The 26,570-nt window shown below is 47.7% G+C and overlaps 1 protein-coding gene across 1 annotated transcript in view; it reads right to left on the bottom strand.

The window, feature by feature from the left end:
- The window catches only part of AGBL2 (AGBL carboxypeptidase 2), a 54,764-nt gene that overhangs the window by 4,666 nt on the left and 23,528 nt on the right, over positions 1-26,570 (bottom strand). The window contains exons 12-18 of the mRNA XM_056850893.1: positions 25,809-25,875; positions 24,228-24,230; positions 22,266-22,388; positions 18,838-18,954; positions 9,637-9,712; positions 4,945-5,142; positions 4,510-4,561 (exon numbers count right to left, since the gene is read on the bottom strand). Of these exons, the coding sequence (XP_056706871.1) occupies positions 4,510-4,561; positions 4,945-5,142; positions 9,637-9,712; positions 18,838-18,954; positions 22,266-22,388; positions 24,228-24,230; positions 25,809-25,875 (636 nt within the window). The remainder of the gene's footprint in view (positions 1-4,509; positions 4,562-4,944; positions 5,143-9,636; positions 9,713-18,837; positions 18,955-22,265; positions 22,389-24,227; positions 24,231-25,808; positions 25,876-26,570) is intronic.

Here is a 26,570-nt window from a genome sequence, read left to right as displayed (position 1 = left end):
GTCAACTATAAACCAAAGGGTTAACGATATCGAGCGACAAGCAGATTTAGCAAGAGTGCCTCTATTTATGGCTCCCCCCACTCCAAATTTATCCTTGCACCAGCAGCCTATCTCTGTTATTTTGAGATAAACAAATATAGGAGGGCTTTTACCTTGGCTAGGTGCACAGCCTTACCCTCTGCTATGTTAGAGGGGAAATTTAAGAAGATACCCAGGGAGAAGAGACTCTGCCCCTGTAAATCCGGGGATTTAGAAACCACTGAACATGTTCTCCTGAACTGTAACTTTTATACAATACCTCGTTCTAAGTTCATTGAGCCCCTCGAAAAGCTCCTACAAGGAGATAATCCTTCAATCACCTCTCAGGTAGCAAAATTTTGTACGGCAGCAATGAAAATTCGTTGCCATAGAGTAGTCTCTTAGTCCAAATGGCAGATGTAACTTGGATGTTGTTTATTTTACTATTTTTTATTTTTTTTAAAGTGATTTAAGACTCAGACTGTAAACCTTTGTAAGACTATTTTAGTCCATGTATTTTGTTTTATCTGGCCAAGGGCCATAAATAATCTATCCATCCAATCCTATCCAATCTAACACTGTAGCCCCGAATGGGTTAAATGCTGCACGCAACTACTCAGTGTTCCTGTAACTAGGTAGATCCATGCCCTTCAGACCTTCTTTCGTTAACCTCCTTTAATTATTTAAATCACCTGGAGCTGTTGCCGCTTTCAATGCAACTGCGGGTGTTTTCTGAACGCTCAGTGAGCGAGTAACAGAAAGGCGACAGGTGATGTCCGCCGGGTAAGTTACTGTATATAATCGCGTATAAGCCGAGTTTTTCAGCCCCAAAAAAGGGCTGAAAAAGCCGAACTCGGCTTATACGCGGGTCAGTACGGTAGGGGAGGGGAGGAGGGAGGGGGGAACTTACTGCCGCCGCCGCCAGGCCCACGCCGCTTCCTGCTGCCAAGAGCGGCCTGGGGCGGCCTCCTGCAGCTGCAGGGAGGCTGCCCCGGCCCTCGCCCGGCCGCGCCGCCGCTTCTCGCGGCTGAGAGTGGCCTAGGGGGGCTGCAGGGAGGCTGCCCCGGCCCTCGCCCGGCCGCGCCGCCGCTTCTTGCGGCCGAGAGCGGCCTGGGGCGGCTGCAGGGAGGCTGCCCCGGCCCTCGCCCGGCTGCGCCGCCGCTTCTCGCGGCCGAGAGCGGCCTGCGGCGGCTGCAGGGAGGCTACCCCGGCCCTCGCCCGACCTCATTGCTGCTTCTCGCGGCCGAGAGCGGCCTGGGGCGGCTGCAGGGAGGCTGCCCCGGCCCTCGCCCGGCCGTGCCGCCGCTTCTCGTGGCCAAGAGCGGCCTGGGGCGGCCTTCTGCAGCTGCAGGGAGGCTGCCCCGGCCCTCGCCCGGCCGCGCCTCCGCTTCTCGCGGCTGAGAGCGGCCTGGGGCGGCCTTCTTCAGCTGCAGGGAGGCTGCCCCGGCCCTCGCCCGGCCGCGCCGCCGCTTCTTGCGGCCGAGAGCAGCCTGGGCCGGCCTTCTGCAGCTGCAGGGAGGCTGCCCCAGCCCTCGCCCGGTTGTGGTGCCGCTGCCGCCGCCAGGCCCGCACCACTTGCTGCCGGGAGCCCAGGTAAGCCTGCGGGGGGGGGGGGAGGGGTTATAAGCCGACCCTCGGCTTATACGCGGGTGCCTAATTTTTCCCCATTTTTGGGGAGAAATTAGGCACCTCGGCTTATACGCGGGTCGGCTTATACATGGGTATATACGGTAAACCCTGGTCCACTAAATACAAAATAAGCATAGATGTTATATTAAATTCATAAGGTTTATTTACATTTGGTTATTTACAGCTTGGCACTCCAACCTGTTGAAATTTTTTTTGTATATATTGTAGTTGTTAATGTTTGCCTTATACCATTCGTGGAACTGTATACGCGGTTGCCGTTTGAAATCAACATTCAACAACGGCAAGCCTATATTTCAAGGCTTTAATAACGGGTGGCTGACGAAGAATTATGGAAACAGGATTACAAATACCGGAGACCTGTTCTACCCTTGCCACATTATATTTTGTCTACACTGCGTATAATTCACAACGCAAACAAACAGGAACTTTTGGACATTGCGGTGATGTATACCTGGACTTTTTAAATGAATAGTGTTAATGTAGCATTGTGCACATGACTTTGTGTTTATATGTTGGATTAATGTAAAATGTAACATAATAATATTATATGGTTTATTGTGAAACATATCCTTTGGTTTGGAGTTGTGTATGAAGAACATATTCAGGCATTTTTAGCTATAGTGGCTGCGATTTTCATATAGGTATTCCATTGGCAGCTCAAGTTTTGTTTTTGTTAACCTCCAGGTGGTGGCTGGAGATCTCCCGCTATTACAAGATCCTCAGGCAACAGAGATCAATTCCCCTGGAGAAAATAGCCGCTTTGGCAATTGGACTTTATAGTATTGAAGCCCCTCCCCAAACCCTGCCCTCCTCAGACTCCACCCCCAAAATATCCAATTATTTTCCAACCTGGTGCTGGCAACTCTATTTTCAAGGCAAGTGACATTCGGAGGTGGTTTGCCATTGCTGTCTCCACTTCATTCCCCTGGTATTCCTTGAAGGTCTCCCATCCAAATACTTGCAAGGGTTGACCCTGCTTAGCTTCTAACAAGATCAAGCTAGCCTGAGCTATCCAGGTCAAAGTTTTGCAAAGGTAGCTGGGACTAATGTCTGGTAAATATGATAGGAAAGCATGTGCTGCACAATTGGAGAGTTGCAAAATAAGCATTATTGTAAGGAACTTGGAGCACTCTGTATTCGATTATCAAAATGCTGAGGTAATTTACCAGAATGTACAAAACTCTTAATGGGCCAGATTGTACTGAATATTAAATAACCTTTTAGTACAGCAGGAAGAGGAATACAAATACCGTTGCAGGAAAGGTCAAGCTGAAAACCATATTTATATGACTATTAAAAACTAGCAAGGGCAAGGTACCAATGGGGAAAAAAACAAAGTTGTTGATGGCTTTAGAGATATGTCTTTAGAAACAAGAATCAGATAGATCTAAATATAATCTAGCAAAACAAGTCTGTGGCCCCAACACTCTTGCTTCTGATATACCTTGTTTCTCACTAGTCTGACTTTGCTTATCTGCTCTCCAGATACTATGTAGCTGCTGCTTCCCCTTGTACTTGCTAATGGTGGTTACATGTGCTGTATGTCATTCAATCTTCTCCTGCACATTAGCCACTTAATTTGACTCACCACTTGGGTTTTTTGCTATACAAAGGTTCAAACTACATATTAGGCTAAGACAAAATAAATATATGGACTGAATACATATAAGTTAAAAGCACAAATCTCAACAATTATAGGAAAATAAATTTATTAATATAGTCCTTAAAAACACCTATCCTAGCCGAAATGATTGCCTCATAAATCTGCATAAATACCAAGGACCATTACTGACCCTGACCAAATGGGTTTCAGCCCATTCGCCGTCTTCAAATAATATGCTTATTAAACATACGGAAATGCTCGATATTAAAATAATACATAATCACTAAAACAGACCTAGGTGAAATGCAATAGTAATAATACTCTGACCAAAGATAGAGAGATAAAACAGAGGCCTCTTGCTTAGTATTTTGCTGCCATGGTCAGGTACATGTATCCTAGATGATAATTCAGTTGTGTACCTTTCTCTCCTGGTCAGAGAATGAAATGATGTCTGGAGCCAATATTCATGTACACAATTGACCCAACATTGTGATGAGCCATTTCCTCCCTGGTGGAGTAGTAAGTGTATGCCAACAATATGCCCAAATAGTCTTTGTGGTAACTGACAGTGTTGCAACAGCAATTGCATTACTGCTTGAAAATCTCCATCTAAATACTTCGGAATAAATGCTAAAAGATCAAATGTCAATCAAATACCAATTACTTGCACAGTAACAGTTTGACACCAAAACACTTGAGCATAAGGGTAGTTCCATTATAATGGCAAACATCCTCATTGTCAGGTTGACATTTTCAGCCTTTTTTAGGTGTCTGTTTTAAAATTGTTAATTGGTCTATATATTTTTTTCATACGTTTTTATTTACCTCAAATATCCCTAGATCAGGAGTCCCCAAACATTTTGAGCCCCAGGGGAACCTTTGGAATTTTGACACAGAGTAGTGGGCACAGCAGCAAAATGGCTACCACAAAATGGCTGCCAAAGCTTACCTTCAATTACACAGTAAAGATCCTTATGTTGTGGTGGCAGCTGCTGCCAAAGCAACATTTTAAAAAATCTGCACAGCCAATCAGAAGCCTTGCTTGGCAAAAGCCCCACTAGGCCTTGCCTGCTTTCTAAGAACACTTGGTGGGCACCAAGAAAGGTGTTGCCAGGCACCATGACACCTGCAGTTACCACATTCTGGACCTGTAAAATGCAAAAGGGCCTTAAGCCTAAAAATGAAATCAGTGCCATCATTAACTGATATGGTGCCAGGGAGGAGGACTGATATAGTACCTGTGCCGTCTGATTCCAAAAGCAGGTGGAGAGAACGATGAAATAGAGGTGCCTGTAGAGAAAGGAAAACAAAGATCAGTAACAACCATAAATACAAAATAAACAAATATCAACTATACATTATGGCTGGCTCAGCTCACCCCATTAGAGTAACTAAGAGATGAGAAATTTCCCATGTGGTTTTTGTGAGGAGCAAGATGATGAGAAGCTATCGTATTTGATGGATTAACTTTTACAGATATATCATGTGTATGACATATATAGTATCTGACTGACATTCTGAAGATGGAGAATAAGTATCTAGAATTACGTCCTATTTCACACCGTATTTTATCTTCTTGATTTGGCAGAATTCATTCACACCTAATGCTCACCTCCCATGCCATCCCACAGCAAGCTTTGCCAGTCTTCTTAGCCTACATCGCTGTCCCATACCTTCATTTTGTCTCTCAGGGAATTCTCCTTTAAGCTGCCCATGGAAGGGGTGTGGATGCTGTTTGATGGGTGAATTTATGAGGCTTGGTCGCTGTGCTGCTGATGGTGGAGGAATCATGGTTACGATGAGGGGCTCAGGAACCTGGGTCTTGAGGTCACATTGAGCGACAGGAATATTCTGGTTACCCAAGGGAGGCTCTAGAAAAAAATGCATGTTGCTTACCTGTAACTGATGTTCTTCTAGTGGTTGTCTGTGCAGTTACACTGGTGCAGATGCAACTCTGGAAAGTTATACAGCTCTAGCCCAGAAACTGGCACTCAAATTCTCTCCAAAAGAGAGCTTTGCCTCTTCGTTTCTGTTTTGTGAGTGCCATCCTGCTCAGTTTGTTCAGACTGTCTATGTGTAGCACCCCAGCAATGTGAGAACTGAGAGGTCAGTAGTGGAGAAAGAGGGCACGCTATGTGACAACACAAATGACCACTTGGAAAACATTAGTTACAAGAAGGTTTTTCTTCTTCATGGTCTCTGTACAGTCTCACATATTAGAAATTAGCAAGCTGGCCTGGCTGGAGGTGGGTACTGGTATCTTCTCAGGGGAAAAGAGTATGTAATGCAGCCTGACAAATGTTGCATCCTGCCATTCCCTGCTATCAAGTGTATGGTGGGAAATGAACACAGAGGTGGTCACCTTTGTTGTTTCTCTATATATCTCCTCAGGAGGCACACCGTGTAAAAAGGTAGGGGATGCAGTGATAATTCTCATTTTATGTGCTTGCGAAGCTTGTGACAGTGGCTGCTTCACCTTATTAGGGGGCTGTAGGGAAGAGCCATCCCTCCCCACAAAAGCTCTCCTTTGTGTTCTCTCTCTCTCTCCCCATAAAACCCAGCCTGGTCCAGCTACCCATCCTCACCCATCACCCAATGCACCTTGCCAACACTTGCAGTGCAGAGCTCTTCCTTCTTCAGGGAGAAGGGACTCCACCTTGAAAGCAAATGTGCAGAGCACAGATGCCTAACTGGCCAGGGAGAGAGAAGGCAAAAAGCTTTGTGAGGAGAGAAGGCCTCTACAAGCAAGTGCAGATCAGTGAAGGACTGACTGAAGGGGGTGAGAGGTGATCATTAGGCCAGGAGAAGGAAAAGGAGAGCTTCCCTGGGGAGAGGTCTCTGAGCAGGATAATGCCTTTTTGTATAACCAGGCTTTTAGCCTGGCAACTCTGCCATTCCTGGCATGAGGTGTAAACTGAAGACAGATAAGGCAAGAGGCCATATTATGTGCCTCACCCAGACAGCACACACACAAGGTATGATTGTCCGTTTTAGGCATTTTCATATTACATTTCTGACACTTTTTAAAAAGCGCTGTGTCAGAGGGCGACATGATCGCAAAAATTCCAGAAGAATTCACCACAAACGTTGGTAGCAATTCGCTAGAGACTAGCCGAAGCTAGAAGGTCCTTTCCCAGGGGTGGCAGAGAAAGAACTGAGGGAGTAATGGGGCGGCGCCCTCTAGAGGGTGCCATTTCGGTGGGAAAACGGATGCATGCGCATAGGTGCGGCGCCCCCTATTCTAGCCTTCTATCTAATCTACCCGGCGGCAGGCCTGCGCATGCGCAGTCCCAATGTGGGACCGCACAGAAGCCTGTAGATGAACGTTTGTTAAGCACTAGCAGACAGACTGGCAGGGATGGCGTGTAGCTGGGCCAAACTACACAGGGAGGGGGATCTTGCAACCTGCCTATACTCAAAAGGAATCCTCTCCACTACTGCATGACCTCTCCTAGCTTACCTGCTGCTCTTCTCAACATGCATACAAAGAGAGGCAAGAGGTATGGTACACTTGCTCTCTATGCATATGCACTACCACCAAGTTCTTCCCAAAAACAACCCAAAAAGAAACGCTGCTATAAATATCTGAGGGTCCTCACCCATGGATGGAAGATCATTGCTCTAGGATCTCAACCACAGATGCATGGGACCATACCTATCTATGGAAGGGGATATCTTTGATGTATGTTTTAGTGTATGGAGTTAGATGGAGTGCAACCAAGCATGCTGACATAGGTATATCCTTTGATGCATACCCAACACCATATACAAACTATACTGATTTGCTACTTTGCAAGCTTAAAGGGATCTGCTTCAATAGTCTTTAGCATATTCCACATATCCTCAGGCAGATATTGTGATCTTGATCCCAAAATGTGAGGTAGAAGTAGGGACAACATTGGTGGCGAAGTGGATAGCAATGCCACTGGTGATGAAGTGGAGAAATTAGACTTGACCATGGTCTCTGTAGTCAGGGTTGACAAGATGCCCAAGAGACTGGAGACACTAAGGGTTGTGTGGGCAGAACAGATATTGTGATGGTAAGTGCACAGCCAGTGCACGGAATCTTATGTCTGTTGCAGTGTTGCTTATTATAACCATAGTTACAATACAGTGGCGATTGGGATTTGGATAACCTAATAGCTACGTTCCAATCTTCATTATGATGTGATTGATGCTTGTCTCAGTTGTCCCTCCACAAACATGCGGTACTGTGATGTGCCCCATTTTTTCAGCCCTCTGTATCGTAAGGGTGAGGCCAGTCACTGCAATCATAATGTGGTTGATGATATTTATAGACCTTGTCCTTATAAGCAGATGATCTGTCTACCCTAGCATTCTGTGAACATTTAAGATTATCTTGAAGTGGTTATGAGTTGGGGTGAGCTGTTCAAGCAGGGATTCAGCCGTAAAGAGTGGGGGTAAAACTTAGTACAAGAGCCAGTTCTGCAGTCAATGGTTGTATGGGGACTGTCAGCACAGCAGAAACAGACAGAGGAACTGCCACAACCTCAGAGGAACACTTCTTGTTTTTCTTCACATTCCTGTCACCACTGGTTTGCTAGGCTTTTAACCATGTGAGACTTTATGATGCTTGAGCTGTTTAGAGGCTGCCTCTAAGTCAGGCATCCCCAACGTGGTGCCCATCAACCCCTTTCCTGGCACCCACCAAAAATTTTTAGAAAGTGGGTAGGGACAGGTGGGACTTTTGCCCAGCAAGGGTTCTAATTGGCCATTGGAGATTTGATTGGATGTACTGATTTTTAAAAACATTGCTTTTGCAGCAGCTGCCACCATTTTGTGGCTGGCTCCGCCTCTTGTGGCAGCCATATTATGGCAGCTATTTTGTGGCTGCATCCACCACTCTGTCAAACTTCCAAAGGTGGCCACAGACTTTAAAAGGTTGGGGACCCTTGTTCTAAGTCAACTTGTTCAGTTGCAGTCAAGATGGGGAGGCAGCTGCTCTGTTTAAACCTCCAGCTCCAGAGAGTAACGAATCAAGGAATGGGGTCCTGAGAGACGTACCAGAGAGCGTGGCACCAAATGCAGCATGGAAAGCTCCAAGGAGTTCTCTTAAAGAAGAGTGTGGAGATGGTCAGAAGAGGATTAAGTTGGATGGTGCTCACCTCTACCTTTGAGGCATGCACATAGAGGCAAAACTGTCCTTAGGAGAGGAGATACAAGTGCTAATTTTGGGGCCAGAGCTCAAGAACTTTCTGGAATTGCTTCTGTGTCAGCACAGAACTCCATATGTGGAGACTGCTTAGAGACAACAAAAAGAAGAGCGATATAAAATGTTTTCTTTAGTAATCAGAAAACCTACATTCTGCTACTTGAATATATTGCAAATAAAATATATTTGCATAAATTGTCATGGATCAAACCCATGAATTGAATAGTCAGTAGATATGCAATCAGTGGAACCATGACAATGGTGAGGATAACTTGCTAACATTATATATATTATTGCCTGCATACAGCTGATGCAATATTTTAAAAGCTTCTGTTTGGCCTTTACTGGCAATACATACACAGAAAAACAAAACAATTTTGTATACCGTATATACCCGTGTATAAGCCAACCCGCGTATAAGCCAAGGTGCCTAATTTCTCCCCAAAAATGGGCAAAATTAGGCACCCGCATATAAGTCGAGGGTCGGCTTATAACCCCTCCCCCCCGCAGGCTTACCTGACCAAGCTCCTGGTGGCGGGAAGCAGCGGATCCGGCGGGGGCGGCCTTCCTGCGGCTGCAGGAGGCCCCCCCAGGCCACTCCTGGCGGCGGGAAGTGGCGCGGGCCCGGCGGCGCGGCCTCCCTGCGGCCGCAGGGGGCCTCTGGAGGCCGCTCCCGGCTGGGAGAAGGCGGCGAGGGCGGCTGAGCGGCCTCCCTGCGGCAGCAGAAGACCTCTGGAGGCCGCTCCCGGCCGGGAGAAGGTGGCGGGGGCGGCTGAGCGGCCTCCCTATGGCCGCAGGGGGCCTCTGGAGGTCACTCCCGGCCGGGAGAGGGTGGCGGGGGCGGCTGAGCGGCTTCCCTGCGGCTGAAGAAGGCCTCTGGAGGCCGCTCCTGGCCGGGAGAAGGTGGTGGGGGCGGCTGAGTGGCTTCCCTGCGGCCGCAGAAGGCCTCTGGAGGCCGCTTCCGGCCAGGAGAAGGCGGGGGCGGCTGAGCGGCCTCCCTGCGGCCGCAGAAGACCTCTGGAGGCCGCTCCCGGCCAGGAAAAGGCCGCAGCGGTAAGTTCCCCCCTCCCTCCCCTCCCCTACCGTATTGACCCGCGTATAAGCCGTTCGGCTTTTTCAGCCCTTTTTTTGGGCTGAAAAACTCGGCTTATACGCGAGTATATACGGTAACACATTTAGTTAAATTTCAAACCTGAATATTCTTCTTGAGTGGTACCTGGGTTTTCTCCTTGCATTAATGAGGACACTGAATGCTCTATATTCTTCTCCTTTTATTAAAAAAAACATAATGAATAAATTAGTTTTCACATTCCTTGTCCTCTTTGCAGATATACCTATATACAACACTTGTTCTCCTAGTGTAAATTGTGACTTGTTAGAGGTAAACATGCCTTTTTTTACTATGTAAAGAATGTAACTTTGGCAAATTTTGGGAACCCCTGCCTTCAACAGTGACATTTCAATCTTTCAGGGTACTGCACTGGTATCCAGTTCCTGATGAAAGCCATGATAAATTTCCCGCATTTATGGTAAATGATAGTTTTTACCGTATTTTTCGCTCCATAAGATGCATTTTTCCCTCCTCAAAAGTGAGGGGAAATGTCTGTGCGTCTTATGGAGCAAATGTGTGTGAATCCGGCCCCCGGGGAGAAGGGCAAAGCTGCCGAGAGGCCCTGGGAGCCACGGCTGACCCCCGGCCGCGGCAGCCCAGCGCTGAGCCGGCACGCCCCGGGAGCCAGCTAGGAAGCCGCCAGCCAGCTGGGGGGCGGGAGGCCCCTCCCAGCAGCCACCCAGCGCAATGGGAGCCTGGCGCGGAGCCCACGTGCCCCGGGAGCCGGCTTTAAAGCCGCCAGCCAGCTGGGGGTGGGAGGCCCCTCCCAGCAGCCACCCAGCGTAATGGGAGCCCGGAGCGGAGCCCAAGCACCCCGGGAGCCGGTGTCAGCCCTTGGCCCACAGAACCAGAAATCACCACAAAGTCAGATAGAGTCCAAACAGATGGCTTTTACTGGTCAAATAGGCATACAGTGCAAACGAATAAAATGACAGCTATGAGAGACTCACTAGCTGGGAGATATTATAAGGCAGGAAAGGCGGGAGATTACACGCACAGGCTGAATACAGTTTCCCAGGAGCTGAGTTCCCAGGCCTAGGTATGCGACCTTGGGGGGCAGACAATACAGCGCAGAGACAGAGGCAATAACGAAACCGAGATAGCAGCCTGACATTCTGCTCCCCTCAAGGCCCCCTCCCAGTTCGCAAGGGGGCTGGCCTATCTGGGTAAGCAATGTGAAAGGCGTCGACGAGGTCGGGGGCGGAGACATCCCGTGCGCGCACCCATTCGTCATAGGCAGGGGGGAAATGTTTCCAACGGACTAAATATTGCAGGTTGCCATGGTGAACACGGGAGTCAAGGATCTTGGAGACTTCGAAGTGTTCCTCCCCCCCCACCATGATGGGTTGCGCAGGAGGTGGGTCCGGATGCCACTGTGGAGAAGCAACATGGGGTTTGAGGAGGCTAATGTGGAAAACAGGATGCACACGCCTCAAGGATTTGGGGAGAGCCAGTTCCACCGTGACAGGGTTTATGACCCAGGTGATGGGGAAAGGGCCAATGTATTTAGCACTGAGCTTATGGCACGGTTGGGTGGAACGGAGATTTTTGGTGGAAAGGTAAACCAAAGCACCCACTTGCAGATCACCCCCGGGGGAGCGATGTTTGTCAGCTTGCGCTTTGTATTTACGTTTGGCCCGGTCGAGGTTGCTAACGAGCCAGGGCCAAGTGGTACGGAGGGCGTGTGCCCAGGAGGCAATGTCAGGGTTCCCCTCCCCCTCTACATCATCTGCAGGAACGATGGGACTGAAATCTTGTCCATACACAGCAAAAAATGGGCTAAAACCTGTGGATTGATGCATGGCATTATTGTAGGCATATTCTGCTAAAGGTAACAGTTCCACCCAGTTATCCTGGTGGTAGTTAACATAACAGCGTAAATAACATTCAAGTACAGCATTGACACGTTCAGTTTGACCATCGGTTTGAGGATGGTATGCACTAGACAACCCTTGTTCCACTCCCACCAACTTGAGGAAAGCTTTCCAAAACTTAGAAACGAAACCACTTCCGCGGTCACAAATTATCTTACGCGGAAACGAATGTAAGCGAAAGATATGCGTCACGAAGAGGCGGGCCAGTTTCTGAGCAGAGGGGATCCCTGCGCATGGAATCAAATGTATTTGCTTAGAAAACAAATCAGTAACAACCCACAACACAGTTTTACCCCCACTGAGAGGGAGATCAGTCATGAAGTCCATAGCAATCACTTCCCAAGGTTTGCTGGGCGTTTCAAGAGGTTGTAGCAGTCCCGGGGGTTTGCCCTGCGATCGTTTCGCAGCGGCACAAACGGGACAGCTGCGGATGAAGGAGTCAATGTCGGAACGCATTCCCCCCCACCAGAACTGTCTGCGCAATAAGTGAAGGGTTTTCAGAAACCCAAAGTGCCCAGCTGTTTTGGCTCCATGAGCTAAATGTAAAACGTCCTTTCGGAGAGCTTTGGGTACATACAATTTCGAGTCCTTGTACCAGGAGCCTCCTTGTTCCAAAACACCAGGAGGTAGGGTATGAGCGGTGCGTTCTAAAAGGCACTGGTCCCGAAGGACAGTTAAAAAGGACTCGGAGATGGGGATTTTGGAGGGGGCCCCCCCGTCGGCCATGGAGATCTTAGAAACAGTTATGGGGCTAGTGCTTACGTGCGGCGGCGCGCAGACTGCAGGCGGCTGGGCGGTCGGAGGGGTAGGAAGGGCGGGAACTCCGGTTTGTTGCGGTGGCGGCTGGGCAGTCGGTTGGGCTGGCGGAGCTTGTACGTTGGGTAAGGTGTGCTGATGCTGGGATCGAGTTTGCACAGCCAGCATAGGTAGAGCCCCACGTTGCATAGGGGTGAACAGAGAGTTGGTGGGTCTTTCGAGTTTTACCGGATATTGTGGTAAACGGGAGAGGGCATCCGCGAGAACGTTCTGCTTCCCAGGGACATGCTTCAGGGTGAAACGGAACTGCGCAAAGAACTCCGCCCACCGTTGTTGTTTCGCCGATAGCTTATGGGACCCCGTGAGGGCAGCTAGATTTTTGTGATCGGTCCAAACCTCAAAGGGGACTTTAGACCCTTCCAAGAATTGTCGCCATAGAGTCAGTGCATGATGAACTGCTGAGGCCTCTTTCTCCCAGATGGGCCAGTTTAATTGAGCGTGCGCAAATTTTTTTTAAAAGTAAGCGCAAGGGTGAAGAAGACCATCCGGTCCTTGCTGGAGGAGAGCCCCTCCCATGGCTACATCGGAAGCATCGACTTGCACAATGAACATTTGATTTGGGTCTGGGTGCTGTAGCACCGGCTCCGAAGTGAAGAGGCGTTTGAGGGCCAGAAAGGCGGCTTGGCATTGCTCAGTCCATAGGATTTTTGCGGAGGGCAAGGCAGCCGAGCTTACTTTTCCCTTAGTTTTCAGTAGGTCCGTAATGGGTAGAGCCACCTGGGCGAAGTTAGGGATGAATCCTCGATAGAAGTTTGCAAATCCCAGAAATTGCTGTACTTGCTTCCGGTTGGTGGGGGGAGTCCAATCGAGGACGGCTTGGACTTTGGCGGGGTCCATGCGAAGACCTTGGTGGGAGATGATGTATCCCAAAAACGTGAGTTTGCTTTGGTGAAATTCGCACTTAGCTAGTTTTGCGAAAAGTTGATGGTTACGCAGGCGTTGCAGAACTTCCCTGACCAGAGCCACATGCTCGTCCATAGTTTTCGAATAAATGAGAATGTCATCTAAGTAGACCACCACCCCACGATATAGAAGGTCATGTAGGATTTCATTGATGAGTTGCATGAAGACCCCCGGGGCCCCTTTTAATCCGAACGGCATCACAAGGAATTCATACATTCCGAAACAGCTAGAGAAGGCAGTGAGGTGCTCATCCCCTTCGCGGATACGGACTCGGTAGTAAGCTTCCACCAAGTCTAATTTAGAGAACACACGGCCTTCCTGTAATTGTCCCAAAATATCGGATATTAATGGGATAGGATAGGCGTTGGTCTGGGTAACCGCATTGAGCTTTCTGAAGTCAATGCACAGGCGAAGGTCGCCCTCTTTTTTCCGGACGAAAAACGCGGGGGCCGAGTTTGGGGCATTCGAAGGGCGAATGAACCCTCTGGCGAGGTTTTTGTCCAAAAAGTCCCGGAGGACAGTGCGCTCGGAAGCGCTCATAGGGTAAATCTTACTCTTGGTTAATGTGCAGTCCTTTACCACTTCAATCGCACAGTCTGAGGCCCGGTGGGGGGGTAAGGCATCACATTCCCTAAGGTCGAAGACATCTTCAAAGTCCCGGTATACAGCGGGTAGAGCCGGTGGTGCTGGGGCAGTAGAGGTTAATGCTGGAACGGGCGGATATAGCAGAGCAAAGTTTTGCCGATGCTGGTCGCAGGTGGAACTAGCGAAGGAGATAGTGTTTGTTTCCCAATCAATACTGGGACTATGTCCTTTAATCCAGTTAATTCCCAAGACCACTTCAAATCGGATAGGGGCTATAGTGAAGTCTATTTGTTCCCAGTGGGAACCAATTCCCATTGCCACCCCTATGGTGCGGTGATCAACTGGACCCCCCTGGAAATGGCTTCCGTCCATTTGGGCAAATTGAACGGGGGCGGGTAAAGCCTCAGAGTCGGCTCTGAGTGCAGCAAAAGTGGTTTCGCTTATGAGAGTGCGACAGCAACCGGAGTCAATTAGTGCTTTGACGGGGATTTGTGGGCCACCGTTAAGTTGTTGTAAAACTGCATCCACGTAGACGGTGGAGTCCACTTCTTTGATTTTGGTAGGAGCATTCGGTTTGATAGGAAGATCCTGAGAGGTCTGTGGAGACGCTCCATTCACCACAGACCGGAGCCGTTTTTTGACAAGTCGAGGGGAGATTCCAGGTTTAAGGCTGGAGAAATCCAAGGATTTTCCTCATCCGAAGAGGGAAAGTCGTCCCCCAATGGGGCACTTGTAATCCGAGACCCGGCGGGGTCGTTGGTAGTAGGCAGGAAGGCTGGGTCCCCGGCATGGAGTGCAGAGGGTGTGGGTCTTCCCGGAGCTGCGCTGCGGGTGGCCGCGGTGCCTCTGCGTGGTGGACGACCTCGGGCGCGGGTTGTCGTGCTGGGACGAAATAATTCCTGGCGGCGTGGGCAAACGGCTGCAAAGTGGCCCATTTCTCCGCAAGTAAGACAGGCACCCCTCTGAAATCGGGCTTCACGTTCCTGGGGCGGACGTGGGGGATTTCGTGGGACGAGCAGTGGTGCCTTGGGTTGAGGCTTTTGGGTGCCTTTTTCCTTGTGCTTTTGACGGACGAGAGAAATAAAGCGTCGGCGGCTTTCCACTTCCTCGGCTAATAGGATCCAGTCTTCGAGGGTATCGGGATCGCCTCGCATGTAAGACCAGTTCAGAATGTCAGGATGCAAGGCTTCCCTGAAATGATGGATCAGGGTGGTCTCGGGCCAACCTACAATTTTACTTGCCAGTCGTTGAAATTCATCGGCAAATTCTCGAACTGTAGCAGAGCCTTGTTTTAATTGTAAGAGTTCCGTTTTGGCTCTTTCCCCCAGGAAGGGGTCCTCAAACCTCCTTCTCAGGGCAGTCATGAAGTTGTTGAGGGAACGAATAGCACGAGAGCGGGTGTCAAACTGGAGGACCATCCAGTCAGCCGCTTTACCTGTCAGAAGGGAAGCTACGTAACGCACCCGGCTATCTTCCGTGGGGAAAAGTTGTCCTTGTTCTCGCATATAACTGTCCACTTGATGCAAGAAACAAGGCAAAGTCTCGAGAGATCCGTCATACGTAGTCCTCAATTTGAGTTGCTTCCAAGGGCCGGGCGCAGGTTGACCCGGTTGCACGGGTGGTCCGGGTGGAGGAGCAACAGGAGCTCCAGGAGGCAAGGGTGGAGCAGGCACATTAGCGGGTGGTTGCACGGGTGGTCCGGGCGGAGGAGCAACAGGAGCTCCAGGAGGCAAGGGTGGAGCAGGCACATTAGCGGGTGGCTGTACGGGTACCCCCTGACCCGGTATCGGAATGGGCTGTCTCTGAGCTATCAGGGTTTGTTGTAATTGCCTGTTCTCTTGAAGCATAAGTTCCATTACTTCCTGGAGTTGATCAACACGGTCGGAGAGCTCCCGATTCTGGGCTCGTAAGAGATGAACCTCCTCACTCGGGCCACCAGTAAGATGAGGCTTACTGGTCCGGAAGCTTGTGGCCCATTGAGAGCTATCCCCATATAAATCCTCGTCTTCAGACTCTCCTGAGTCTCGACGTCGGTCAGCCAAACGGCGTGCGCGTTGGGTCGCGCGCGACGGGACAAACCCCGGGGAAAAAGACAGACCCGATAGCCCTAGTACATTGTCCTTGGGGCGCGTGTCCACGTTCGCCAGATTCCTAATCCTTGCTGCAGCCGCCCTGGCTGCTTCCGCAGCCTCTCTCTCTCTTGCGACCTTAGCCGCTTCGGCGGCTTGCTGATCCGCAAGAACTTTGGCGTTCTCAAGTCTTAGGGCAGTCTCTGCCGTAATGCGCGGCAAAAGTTCTGTCTCCAGGAGTGTGAGTAGGGGGTCGGGTTCCCCGCCCAGCAGAGGTTGTACTCGAACCGCCAGTGCGGGTGCCTCGGCTCCAAAAGTCGAGGTCAAAACTTGAGCCAAGGTGGCTACCGGGGTGTCCTTTGTACATTCCACAAGGAGAAGAGCGGTGCTAATAGCGACTCGCTTGGCCTCAGCCTGACAGCTGGCTGCATCCGGGATCAGGGAAAAACCCTCCGGCGGGGCTCCCGCCATGGTAGAAAGAGTTTCTCGAGAAATAAGATTATCCAAAAGTCCAGTTAATATTTGTAAATCCTCAGTCGCCAATCGGGCATCGTCCAGTAATTGATCCAAGTCCTGAAGATCTAGACGAGCATCAGTATCCTCCGACGTTAACATCCAGAGACGTCCTTTAAGAGATTGCCACTGTTCCTGTACCAGTCCCCTCAAGCGGCAAACCTCTCGGGTCGTCCGGAAAAGTTCAGCGATTAAGTCTTGTAACAGAGTAGGATCCTCAGAGAAGGGCTCCAGGGTGTAGATCACCTGGAGAGCTGCACAGCTCCCATCCAAGTGGCAGGCGAACCCCCCTGGGCTCCAGCCTGGCTAGTAGAATGGTGAAGAGAAGGGATAGCTGTCATAATGTCAGCCCTTGGCCCACAGAACCAGAAATCACCACAAAGTCAGATAGAGTCCAAACAGATGGCTTTTACTGGTCAAATAGGCATACAGTGCAAACGAATAAAATGACAGCTATGAGAGACTCACTAGCTGGGAGATATTATAAGGCAGGAAAGGCGGGAGATTACACGCACAGGCTGAATACAGTTTCCCAGGAGCTGAGTTCCCAGGCCTAGGTATGCGACCTTGGGGGGCAGACAATACAGCGCAGAGACAGAGGCAATAACGAAACCGAGATAGCAGCCTGACAGCCGGCTTTAAAGCCGCCAGCCAGCTGGGGGGCGGGAGGCCCCTCCCAGCCGCCCAGTGCAGCGGCAGCGGGGCATGGAGCCCACGTGCCCCGGGAGCCGGCTTTAAAGCCGCCAGCCAGCTGGGGGGCGGAAGGCCCCTCCCAGCCGCCCAGCGCAGTGGTAGCGGGGCACGGAGCGCCGTCTGCGTGCTCGGGGATTCAGGGCCCTTCCCCAGGCGTAACGTCCCCCCCCTCGTGCAAACGGGGCATTCAGGCACCAGCCGCCACACACGTCCCCAGGGCGGGTCTCCGCCGGTGCCCCTCTTGGGGGGCAGGGAGTCCGGCCAACCCCTTTCAGACCCCAGGGTCCCAAGCTGCTTCCCAGGGCAGAGATGCAGGGGCAGTACACCATTTGATTCAGAATATATTTTTTCTTGTTTTCCTCCTCTAAAAACTAGGTGCGTCTTATGGTCAGGTGCGTCTTATGGAGCGAAAAATACTATAATTGTGTTCTCCTGGACAGAAATAGTTGATTCGAGCACATTTCTATGAAAAGCCATATCCACAATCTAAGATAAGCATTGAAATCTGTTTATAAATTTGAATATTTATGATCCAGTGAAAGAAACCTAGGCGGGGCGAAAATTTAGGAACATACAAAAGAAAGGAAAGGTCAATCCTAAATAAAGCAATGTACAACAAAATACCTTTGGGAAGAGGTCATGGAAAGGAAAAGGATTGCTGGGAGGAATACTGGGGATAATGTCATTTTATTAACTTGGAATACAGATGGGATAAAACTAGAATGGAGAATACTATTAGAGAGGAAACAAGCAGATGCTATAATGCTAAGGGAGTTAAGAACTTCGCAAATCAAGATCCCAGTAGGGGCTGTATAAAGGTGCACAGTTCCTCAGATAGCATGCAACTACTCAGAATGGCCACAACGAAAAACAGTCTTCAACCTTTTCTTTCACCTTGAAACCACTGCATCTTCCAACAAGAGGCAGCTACTACTCGCATCTAGCAGTGGTCATGTTCCAGAGCATTTCAGGATATCTTTGAGGAGAAGGGTTCCCTTGAAGATACTCAAATCTTTCTATATAACAGACACTCCCATCACCACCACAAGGCCTACTGCATTCATGGATTTGTCAGAAAACTGCACCATGTATCCTAGTAAGTACAGGCTACATCTGGTAATAGGTACTGTCTCTAACATGCATTGCTGGTGTGTGTCCAAATTAATGTCTTTGCGGGCCAGAAATATGTTCCAGACATGTCAAAATACCTTACACAGAATTTATGGCATCCTGATATCCACATTTGTGAGTCTAAGCTGTGGTCTGACAAAGGCTTTTTTATTCATGAAGTTTATCCAGATTTAGAAGGCTGGTGAGTGCAAACTGTGCTTATATATAATATCAGGATTTCTCCAAAACATTACGTTACTTTATGTATTATTAGTCCTCTTTACTAATTATGCTTTCCTTAAAAGAGCCCTTGGTTCAAACAGCTCCATGTGAAATTCCTTTGTCTCCTTGTGCTACTCTAGAAAAACTGTAATTGCTATATCTTTCAAAGTAATGCTTCATTGTCATGTAATCATTGAAGCATTTTACCTCTTCTAATAAATCCATCGGCAAAAAAAAAACTTTTATAAAGAGTTTTGAATAAATATTTGGTTTAGCATTATGCCCAGCGGTGCCAGAACTCTGTATACTCCATTCTACAACCTAAATGCTCAAAAGAGGTTAAGAGAGCAATCCTAAACATCATCATCTTATCAAGATTCTTTGAGCATTTGTCCTGGATGAATGCAGTTTGCAGTACGTACTGTCCTCTTACACTTTCAATAGTAACAGGGAACGTATAGTGAACGGTAACAGAAAATAATAGCCTACAAACTGACCTGACACAAACATATTGCTTGATTCATCTGCTTATTCTTCTTTTCTGAACTGCTTTCTCTCCTTGATCTCTTGGAAAGACTATGAGGCTTTCCAGGACCTGGAGAAATAGGGTTTGCCTAGGAGAATTAAAAAAAGAGAGTGTATTTTGGTTGACTCTTAAATCAAAATAAGACAAAGGTTGAACAGTAAGTTGAGTAAAACCTCTAAACAGAGACAAGCAACCCACCACTCTGGAACCAATATATGGTGAAATATTTCTGAAAGAAGTAAAGCTGAATTAACCTTAGAACAGCCCATGGATCAACTAAGATGGGTGCTGGGGAGTGGATGGATGAAGGACCAGTAATGGTGCAAGGACCTGTTGGTTAGTGTCTGGATCATCACAGACCATCAAATATCTATTTATTTAAATTTTTATATTCTGATTTTCTTCCCAGCTTACAACACTGTTTTCGTCCTTCATTTTATCTTCACAACAACCACTCTTTGCAGTGTTAGGCTGAGGGAGAGTGACTGGCCTAAGATCACCCAGTGAGCCTCCATGGCAGAGTGGGGATTTGAACCTGGGTCCCCTGGGTCGTCTACCATCCTAACCACCACACTGAAAGTAAATTCTGTGGATGTGACACAACCTCAATCACTCCCATTCAATTGTGTGAGCTTTTAAGATGTATATTGGAGAGAAGTGACTAGTGGGGTTCCTCAGGGATCTGTGCTGGGCCCTGTGTTGTTCAACGTCTTTATAAATGATTTGGATGAAGGAATAGAGGGGATGCTTATTAAATTTGCAGATGATACTAAATTGGGAGGGGTAGCAAATACGGTAGAAGACAGAGCCAAGATGCAGGATGATCCTGACAGGCTGGAGAAGTGGGCTAGAATTAATAAAATGCACTTCAACAAAGACAAATGTAAAGTTCTGCATTTAGGTAGGAAAAATCAAATGCATAATTATAGGATGGGGGAGACTTGTCTGAGCAGTAGTGTTTGTGAAAAGGATCTTGGGGTCTTTGTAGACCAAACACTGAACATGCGTCAGCAGTATGATGCGGTAGCTAAAAAGGCAAATGCAGTCTTGGGCTGCATCAACAGAAGTATAGTGTCCAGATCACGCAAAGTGATGGTATCACTTTACTCCACTCTGGTTAGACCTTAACTAGAGTACTGTGTTCAGTTTTGGGCACCACAATTTAAAAAAGATGTAGACAAGCTGGAACGTGTCCAGAGGAGGGCAACAAAGATGGGGAGGGGTCTGGAGACCAAGTCCTATGAGGAAAGGTTGAAGGAGCTGGGTATGTTTAGCCTGAAGAGGAGAAGACTGAGGGGATATGATAACCATGTTCAAGTACTTGAGGGGCTGTCATATTGAGGATGGTGCCGAGTTGTTTTCTGTTGCCCAAGAACGTTGGACCAGAACCAACGGGTTGAAATTAAATCAAAAGAGTTTCCGTCTAGACATTAGGAAGAATTTTCAAACAGTTAGAGTGGTTCCTCAGTGGAATAAGCTTCCTCGGGAGGTGGTAAGCTCTCCTTCCCTGGAGGTTTTTAAGAAGAGGTTAGATGGCCATCTGTCAGCAATGCTGATTCTGTGACCTTAGGCAGATGATGAGAGGGAGGGCATCTTGGCCATCTTCTGGTCACTAGGTGTGTGTGTGGGGGGAGGTAGTTGTGAATTTCCTGGATTGTGCAGGGGGGTGGACTTGATGACCCTGGTGGTCCCTTCCAACTCTATGATTCTATGATATTTATTATATTTTTCTCTTTTTTTTGAGGCTAAATGTTATCATGCTACACCACCTAAGCACAGAGGTAATCTTGTAATCCTTTAAAAATAAAAGTGGCAAACAGTATTTCATGATTTTATTTTATTTATTTTTATTTTTAATTCTTTGAAGGAAGTGTGCTCCCTTTCATGAATCCACCACCAAGCATTCCCCAAAATTATTATAGACAGCAGCACTGTCCTTCCCGATAAAAGTCTGGTGCCACACCTTCTTTCCTATACTCATAACCTTTCTTTAAATTAGACTAAAGGAATGTCCACATCAGTGCATTTTAATTCAATCTGTCAATTTGGGAAAAAACACATGCAACCAATGCAGTCTAGACTTAACTATGTCAATAACTTTTATTTATTTAGAAAATGCTAACTATCCAGGAACCTGTTTGAGGAGGCTTACAAAATAAAAAATAAAAGCAAAACATTAAAAAGTATTAATTGAAATTCAACATTAAAAACCCAGCTAGCAAAAAAAAAAAAACACAGACCATAAACCAGACCATGGACAGCTTAAAATAACAGTTTCCAGTCTAAAATAGCATTAAAAGATCAACCTCTTAATTAAAATTGTGGGTGAACAAAAACGTTTTGGCCTGGCACATAAAAAAAAGCAACATAGGCACCAGGAGAGCCTCAAGCGGCTTTCTATAACCAAGGTGCCACTACTGAAAAAACCCTGTCTCTGGTTGCCACCTGACTCACCTCTGAAAGAAGGGGCACAGAGAGCAGGAGTGAGGCAGATCTGAACAGGCAGGCTGGACAATACTGGAGGAGGAAGTCCTTCAAGTACTCTGTCCCCAAGCCATTTAGGGCTTTGAAGTTAAAGAACTAGCACTTTGCATTATGCCCGGAAACAAATGGGCAGCCAGTGCAGATTTTTCAGTACTGGGGTGATACTTTCCCTATATTCTGCCCCTGACAATAGCCTGGCTGCATTATGGATGAGCTGAAGTTTCCAGATTGTTTTCAAAGGCAGCCCCACATAAAGCACATTACAGTAAACTAACGTGGATGCAATCAGAGCATATCAGCCAAAGAGGATAGAAGGTACTATGTATACTTCTTCCTCTTCATGAGAAAGTTAACACCTTAAATTAAGAGGTATTAACTTTCCTCTGAGTCATTTGGACAGCTGACAGCACATATTTTTATCCCAACCACTGCCTTGTTCCTCTCCCAATTTATAGACTTTTTGAAAATACAATTTTTAACGTTGTTTTTGTACCACCCACCACAGACATCTTTCTGATTTCTTCAGTTGATTTTTAGTGTATGAGAGAGGTTGTTTGTGACCTTACACAGCCCTGGCTACATTGTTTTGCTCATCACAAGGTTGTTGCTACAAGGTGCACAGCTGAAATTGGGCAAATTCAATGTAATTTTTTTTAAATCACAAGCTTAACAGGAGCAAGTGCATGCATACTAGGAAAATGAGGGATAGACTGAAATGAAACAAGGATTATTCATGCAGAACATGTTAATAATCCCCCAATGCAGTCATAAACAGAATGTTCACTAGACAGAAAACTAACAGAATATACCAATAGTTAGTCCATATTCCACTGAAAGACATTTCTAGCTGGCTGGTGGCACTGCCTCCACCACCATCCCAGTTAATTATCTGGCATGATTTGACTTGCCTCTTACCACTACATCTTCCTGGTGCTTTAATGTATGGTTCAGAGCATATTTTTGATGCAGTTCATTTCTTTCCTTCCTTGTTTGCAGATGTTTCTTTTTCTTCTTTTTCTTCTTCTCCTCATTATAGTCCTCCAGAGAATTAAAAAATATTCCCACTTACAACACAAATATAGCCATTTACAAATTCAATTGCTACATGTTTCAGTTGTCAAAGTGCTCCTAGAGTCTCCAAATATGTAATGAGTGAGGTCCTATTGAAATTGCTCTAGGATACAATGACCATATGGGCTGGATTCCCTCCAGTTTTTTGCCCAATCTCATCAAATTCCTTTCCTTATTACAGCCCCCCCTCTTACATGCTTTTGCCCATGCAGGTCCCATGATCTCCAGCATACTGTATGGGAGGCAAAGAGGACTCCCTCCTCCCTTTTTCATCAGGGGAAAACCTGGATGGATCCATCCCAGTGTTTCCTATGTTTTTACTCCACAGTGCTTAAATGCAGAGATCGATTTATTGGCCTGCTGTTGTAGTAGGTCAGCTATCCTGCCACCGATAGCATGCCTGCCTTAGGATTTATACAATGTGTCTTTGGGGGGGGACGGGACAGTTGCATAATTATTTGACTTATTTGTTGCAGGCAAGCTTTAATACCTTCACTAAGATAGTGCTTCTGCTACTAAAAGATAATGCATTTGTCAGCACTAAAACTATAATGTTTTGTTGGCAAGAGAATGCAGTTCTTCCTCCAATTATTTTCACAACTGTCATGTGGAAATGAGTTGTGCATGTCAAAGGCACCTACTCGATTATATTGTTAGAAAAAACTTTACCCCACCCCCAAATGCAGGCATATTTTTTTTGCTTTTGCATTTTTAAATCTTGTTTTTAAGGCTGAGAGCATTCCCTACTGCCGTGTTGGCGAACCTATGGCACGCGTGCCGACTCCGGAATGCGTCGCCCTCTCTGCTGGCATGCACGGCTCAGCTGGGCAGCGGGGCCCCTGCCCACCCAGCCGCCAGCTTTGAACTGCAGGCAGCGCGGAGCAGTTCAAAGGCCCCACCCCCTTCCCTGGACTCTCCGCCGCCCAGCCTTTCCCCTCTCCCCCCCTCCCGGCCAAAAAACCCTTTGCAGGGCGCACGAGGCGGCTGCCGCCCTCCAGCCCCTTTCTCCCTCTCCCTCCCTCCCCTCCTTCCTGGCCAAAAACCCCTTTGCGGGCTCACGAGGCAGCCGCCGCCCTCCAGCCCCCTTCTCCCTCCCCCCCTCCCCGGCCAAAAATCCCTTTGCAGATTAAGGAGGCCAACACAGAGCAGCAGCGCCTCCTTAAAAGTGGCCGCACATGGCTGGCCTCCACTGTTGGCTTGCTAGTTGCTAGAGGAGATGGTAGGTTGGTAAATTGCTCCTCCTAACCCGAGTCCACCTCCCTCACCGAGTCCCCGGGATAGTTCTCCCGACCTGGACTGGAGTCTGCTGTGTTTCCAAGTGCATCTCTTCCCCCGCCCCCGTTTCCTTTCCTCCCAGCCTGGGCTGGAAATGAAGCAGCAACTTTCCTTAGTTGGAGGGGGAGGGTAGTTCTCCCGACCTGGAGCCTGCGGTGTGTCCAAGTGCATTTCTCCCCCCCCCCCCCCGTTTCTTTCCTCCCAGCCTGGGCTGGAAAGAAGAAGCTACTTTCCTTAGTTGGAGGGAGAGGGTAGTTTTCCCGACCTGGAGCCTGCTATGTTTCCAAGTGCATCTCTTCTCTCCCACCCCCCATTTTCTTTTCTCCCAGCCTGGGCTGGAATTCTCTCCTCTGATCCTGGAGAGAATAGGGATGCATCATGACTAGTATCCATTTTGACTAGTAGTCATGAATACCCTTCTCCTCCATGAACATGTCCACTCCCCTCTTAAAACCTTCCAAGTTGGCAGCCATCACCACACCCTGGGAAAGGGAGTTCCACAATTTAACTATGTGTTGTATAAAGAAATACTTCCTTTTATCCATTTTGAGTCTCTCACCCTCCAGTCTGGCGGCAGGGGGGAAGGAGAGGAGAGTTCTCCCTTTTCTTTCCACCCAGACTGGGCTGGGCAAGAGGCGGGAGCTGCCCTTTACTCACCCGCAGAAGAGGCAGGCACTGGCCTTGGCTGGCTTGGGAAAAGGGATGTATTAAAATGAATGAGAGGATTGCCCATTTGAAACAGTGGGAGAGGCTGCACAGCCCATTGAAGATAATGGGAGCCAGGATTGCCCATTGACTTGCATGAGCTCCTTTGAAATAGGTTACAGCACAAAAAATTGCAAAGAAAATGTGGCATAGATATTCCATTAAGGTCTCTGGGCCAAGCTACATTACTCTGTGACTGGAATGACAGCTGCCAGGACTAGTAGAAGTGTTCTGCGACTGGAATGACTAGCCTTGGAGTGGAATGACAGCCCCTGAGATTAGGAGAATGATTCTGCAACTGCAGTAACAGCCCCAGGAGTGGAATGACAGCCCCTGGGACTAGCAGAAGTTTTCTGGGACTGGAATGACAGCCCCCAGAGTGGAATGACAGCCCAGTCATTCCAGTCCCAGAACACTTCTGGTAGTCCCAGAGGCTGTCATTGCACTCTGGGGGCTGTCATTCCAGTCCCAGAATAATGTAGCTAGGCTCAGAAACCTTACTGGAAAATCCATTCCACATTGTTTTTGCTACTCCATGAAGCTAAGGGTGGCTCATTTATTTAGCCTTAGTTTTATCCTTACAGCACTCCTCAGAGATAGCAAGAGACACCGTGTGTGTGTGTGTAAGTGTGGTTTCCATGGTAGAGTAGGGATTTGAACCTGGGTTTCTCAGATTCTAGTCTGACACCTTAACCACTATATCATGCTGGAGAACAACCAGGAAATTGTTAATCATTTAAGCTAATTAAAACCTCAGTATTCAGGTTAAATTTCCGTGTTGGCACTTGGCGATAAATAAGTGGGTTTTGGGTTGCAGTTTGGGCACTCCGTCTCTAAAAGGTTCGCCATCACTGCCCTACTGTATCACTGAAGTGTTGGAGTATCTATATAGCTCCGTCATAAAAAAACAAAAATGGTAAACACCTTAAAGGCTATCTTCACCCCACCCAGTAATGCCTAGCCTTATTACGATTTGCTTTTAATAATATATTTATTGAAATGTTTTCCCAAAGACAACAGTTAATACAATGCTGGACTTCAGCTGCCACTATCCAAACAAGCCTTCTATTACATCTTCATGCATGCATAGTTTGTAATCCCAACAGCATGTCTTCTGATGACTTAATTAAAATACAAAAATAATAATAAAAAAGAAAACAAACCACAAAAACTCAAAACAAAACCACAAATATTAGGCTCATCTATCTGGATTTTTTTCCTTTGAAGGGTTTGAATTTTTCCCATCTAGCAGTGGTGGAGTATGCATCACTGGCGCCGCTAACAGAAACAGCGTTTGCTCTGTAGAAAAGCAACCGTTCCCTGACCATACACATGCTTTATGTTTATGGCAACAGGCCATTTCATTTTTCCAAGCTGTTCCGTTAACCAAAAACACATGGCCCTCACCTTGTTTGTCATGCTGAGCAAATGTGCAGGGGGGCCATCTGACTGGGAGCTGTTGGAGCCACTTGTGCTAAGTAAAAGAAAGAGACAAGACACTGGTGTGAGCCACAACAATAAAAGCTGCAGTTCCACTGATTCCAGAAAAAGCTTTCCAGCCTTTGCGCTTCTGTTAATTAAATCCATTTAATTCTGAAAGGCTTGGAAACAGCCCCCACCAGAAATGCCTAGGGCTTCTGTCTGTCTTCATCACAAAAGATCCTGTAAGGCATAAATCCTCAGAGACAATTCTATAAGAGGTCTTACCATTGCTTAAGCCACATCCTCTTCCAATAGTGTGGGTGCCACTTCTGCATAGTGAGATCCCACGCTACAGGAGCACATGTGTAAATAACATGATGATATGCACAAAAAACAGTTGCCCAAATGTTCAGCACCCCACTGGGAAAATGCCAGTCAGGTTGGGAAGACACACTAGACCAGCACCACTCATGTGCATTCTTCACACGCACTCCTAGAACATGAAACCACATTGCAATGAAGCTGCTCCCATACTGCTAGGAATGTGTGTGAAAGAAAACTCACAGTGAAATCCTGAACAAAGTTATAACCTTCTAAGTACACTGAAGTCAATGGGTGTAGAAGGGCATAACTCTGCTTTGGATTGCAGTGTTTGAATCAAACTACGTGTTATGATTTGTAAATGTGTAGTGTGTGAATTCCCCCAACCTGACTTTGACCAAACATCAGGTGCAGGTGAACTTTTTT

Source organism: Euleptes europaea, chromosome 6 (assembly GCF_029931775.1).
Source record: "Euleptes europaea isolate rEulEur1 chromosome 6, rEulEur1.hap1, whole genome shotgun sequence".
In the NCBI taxonomy this organism is placed as follows: domain Eukaryota; kingdom Metazoa; phylum Chordata; class Lepidosauria; order Squamata; family Sphaerodactylidae; genus Euleptes; species Euleptes europaea.
This window is presented reverse-complemented; position numbering and strand designations above follow the sequence as displayed.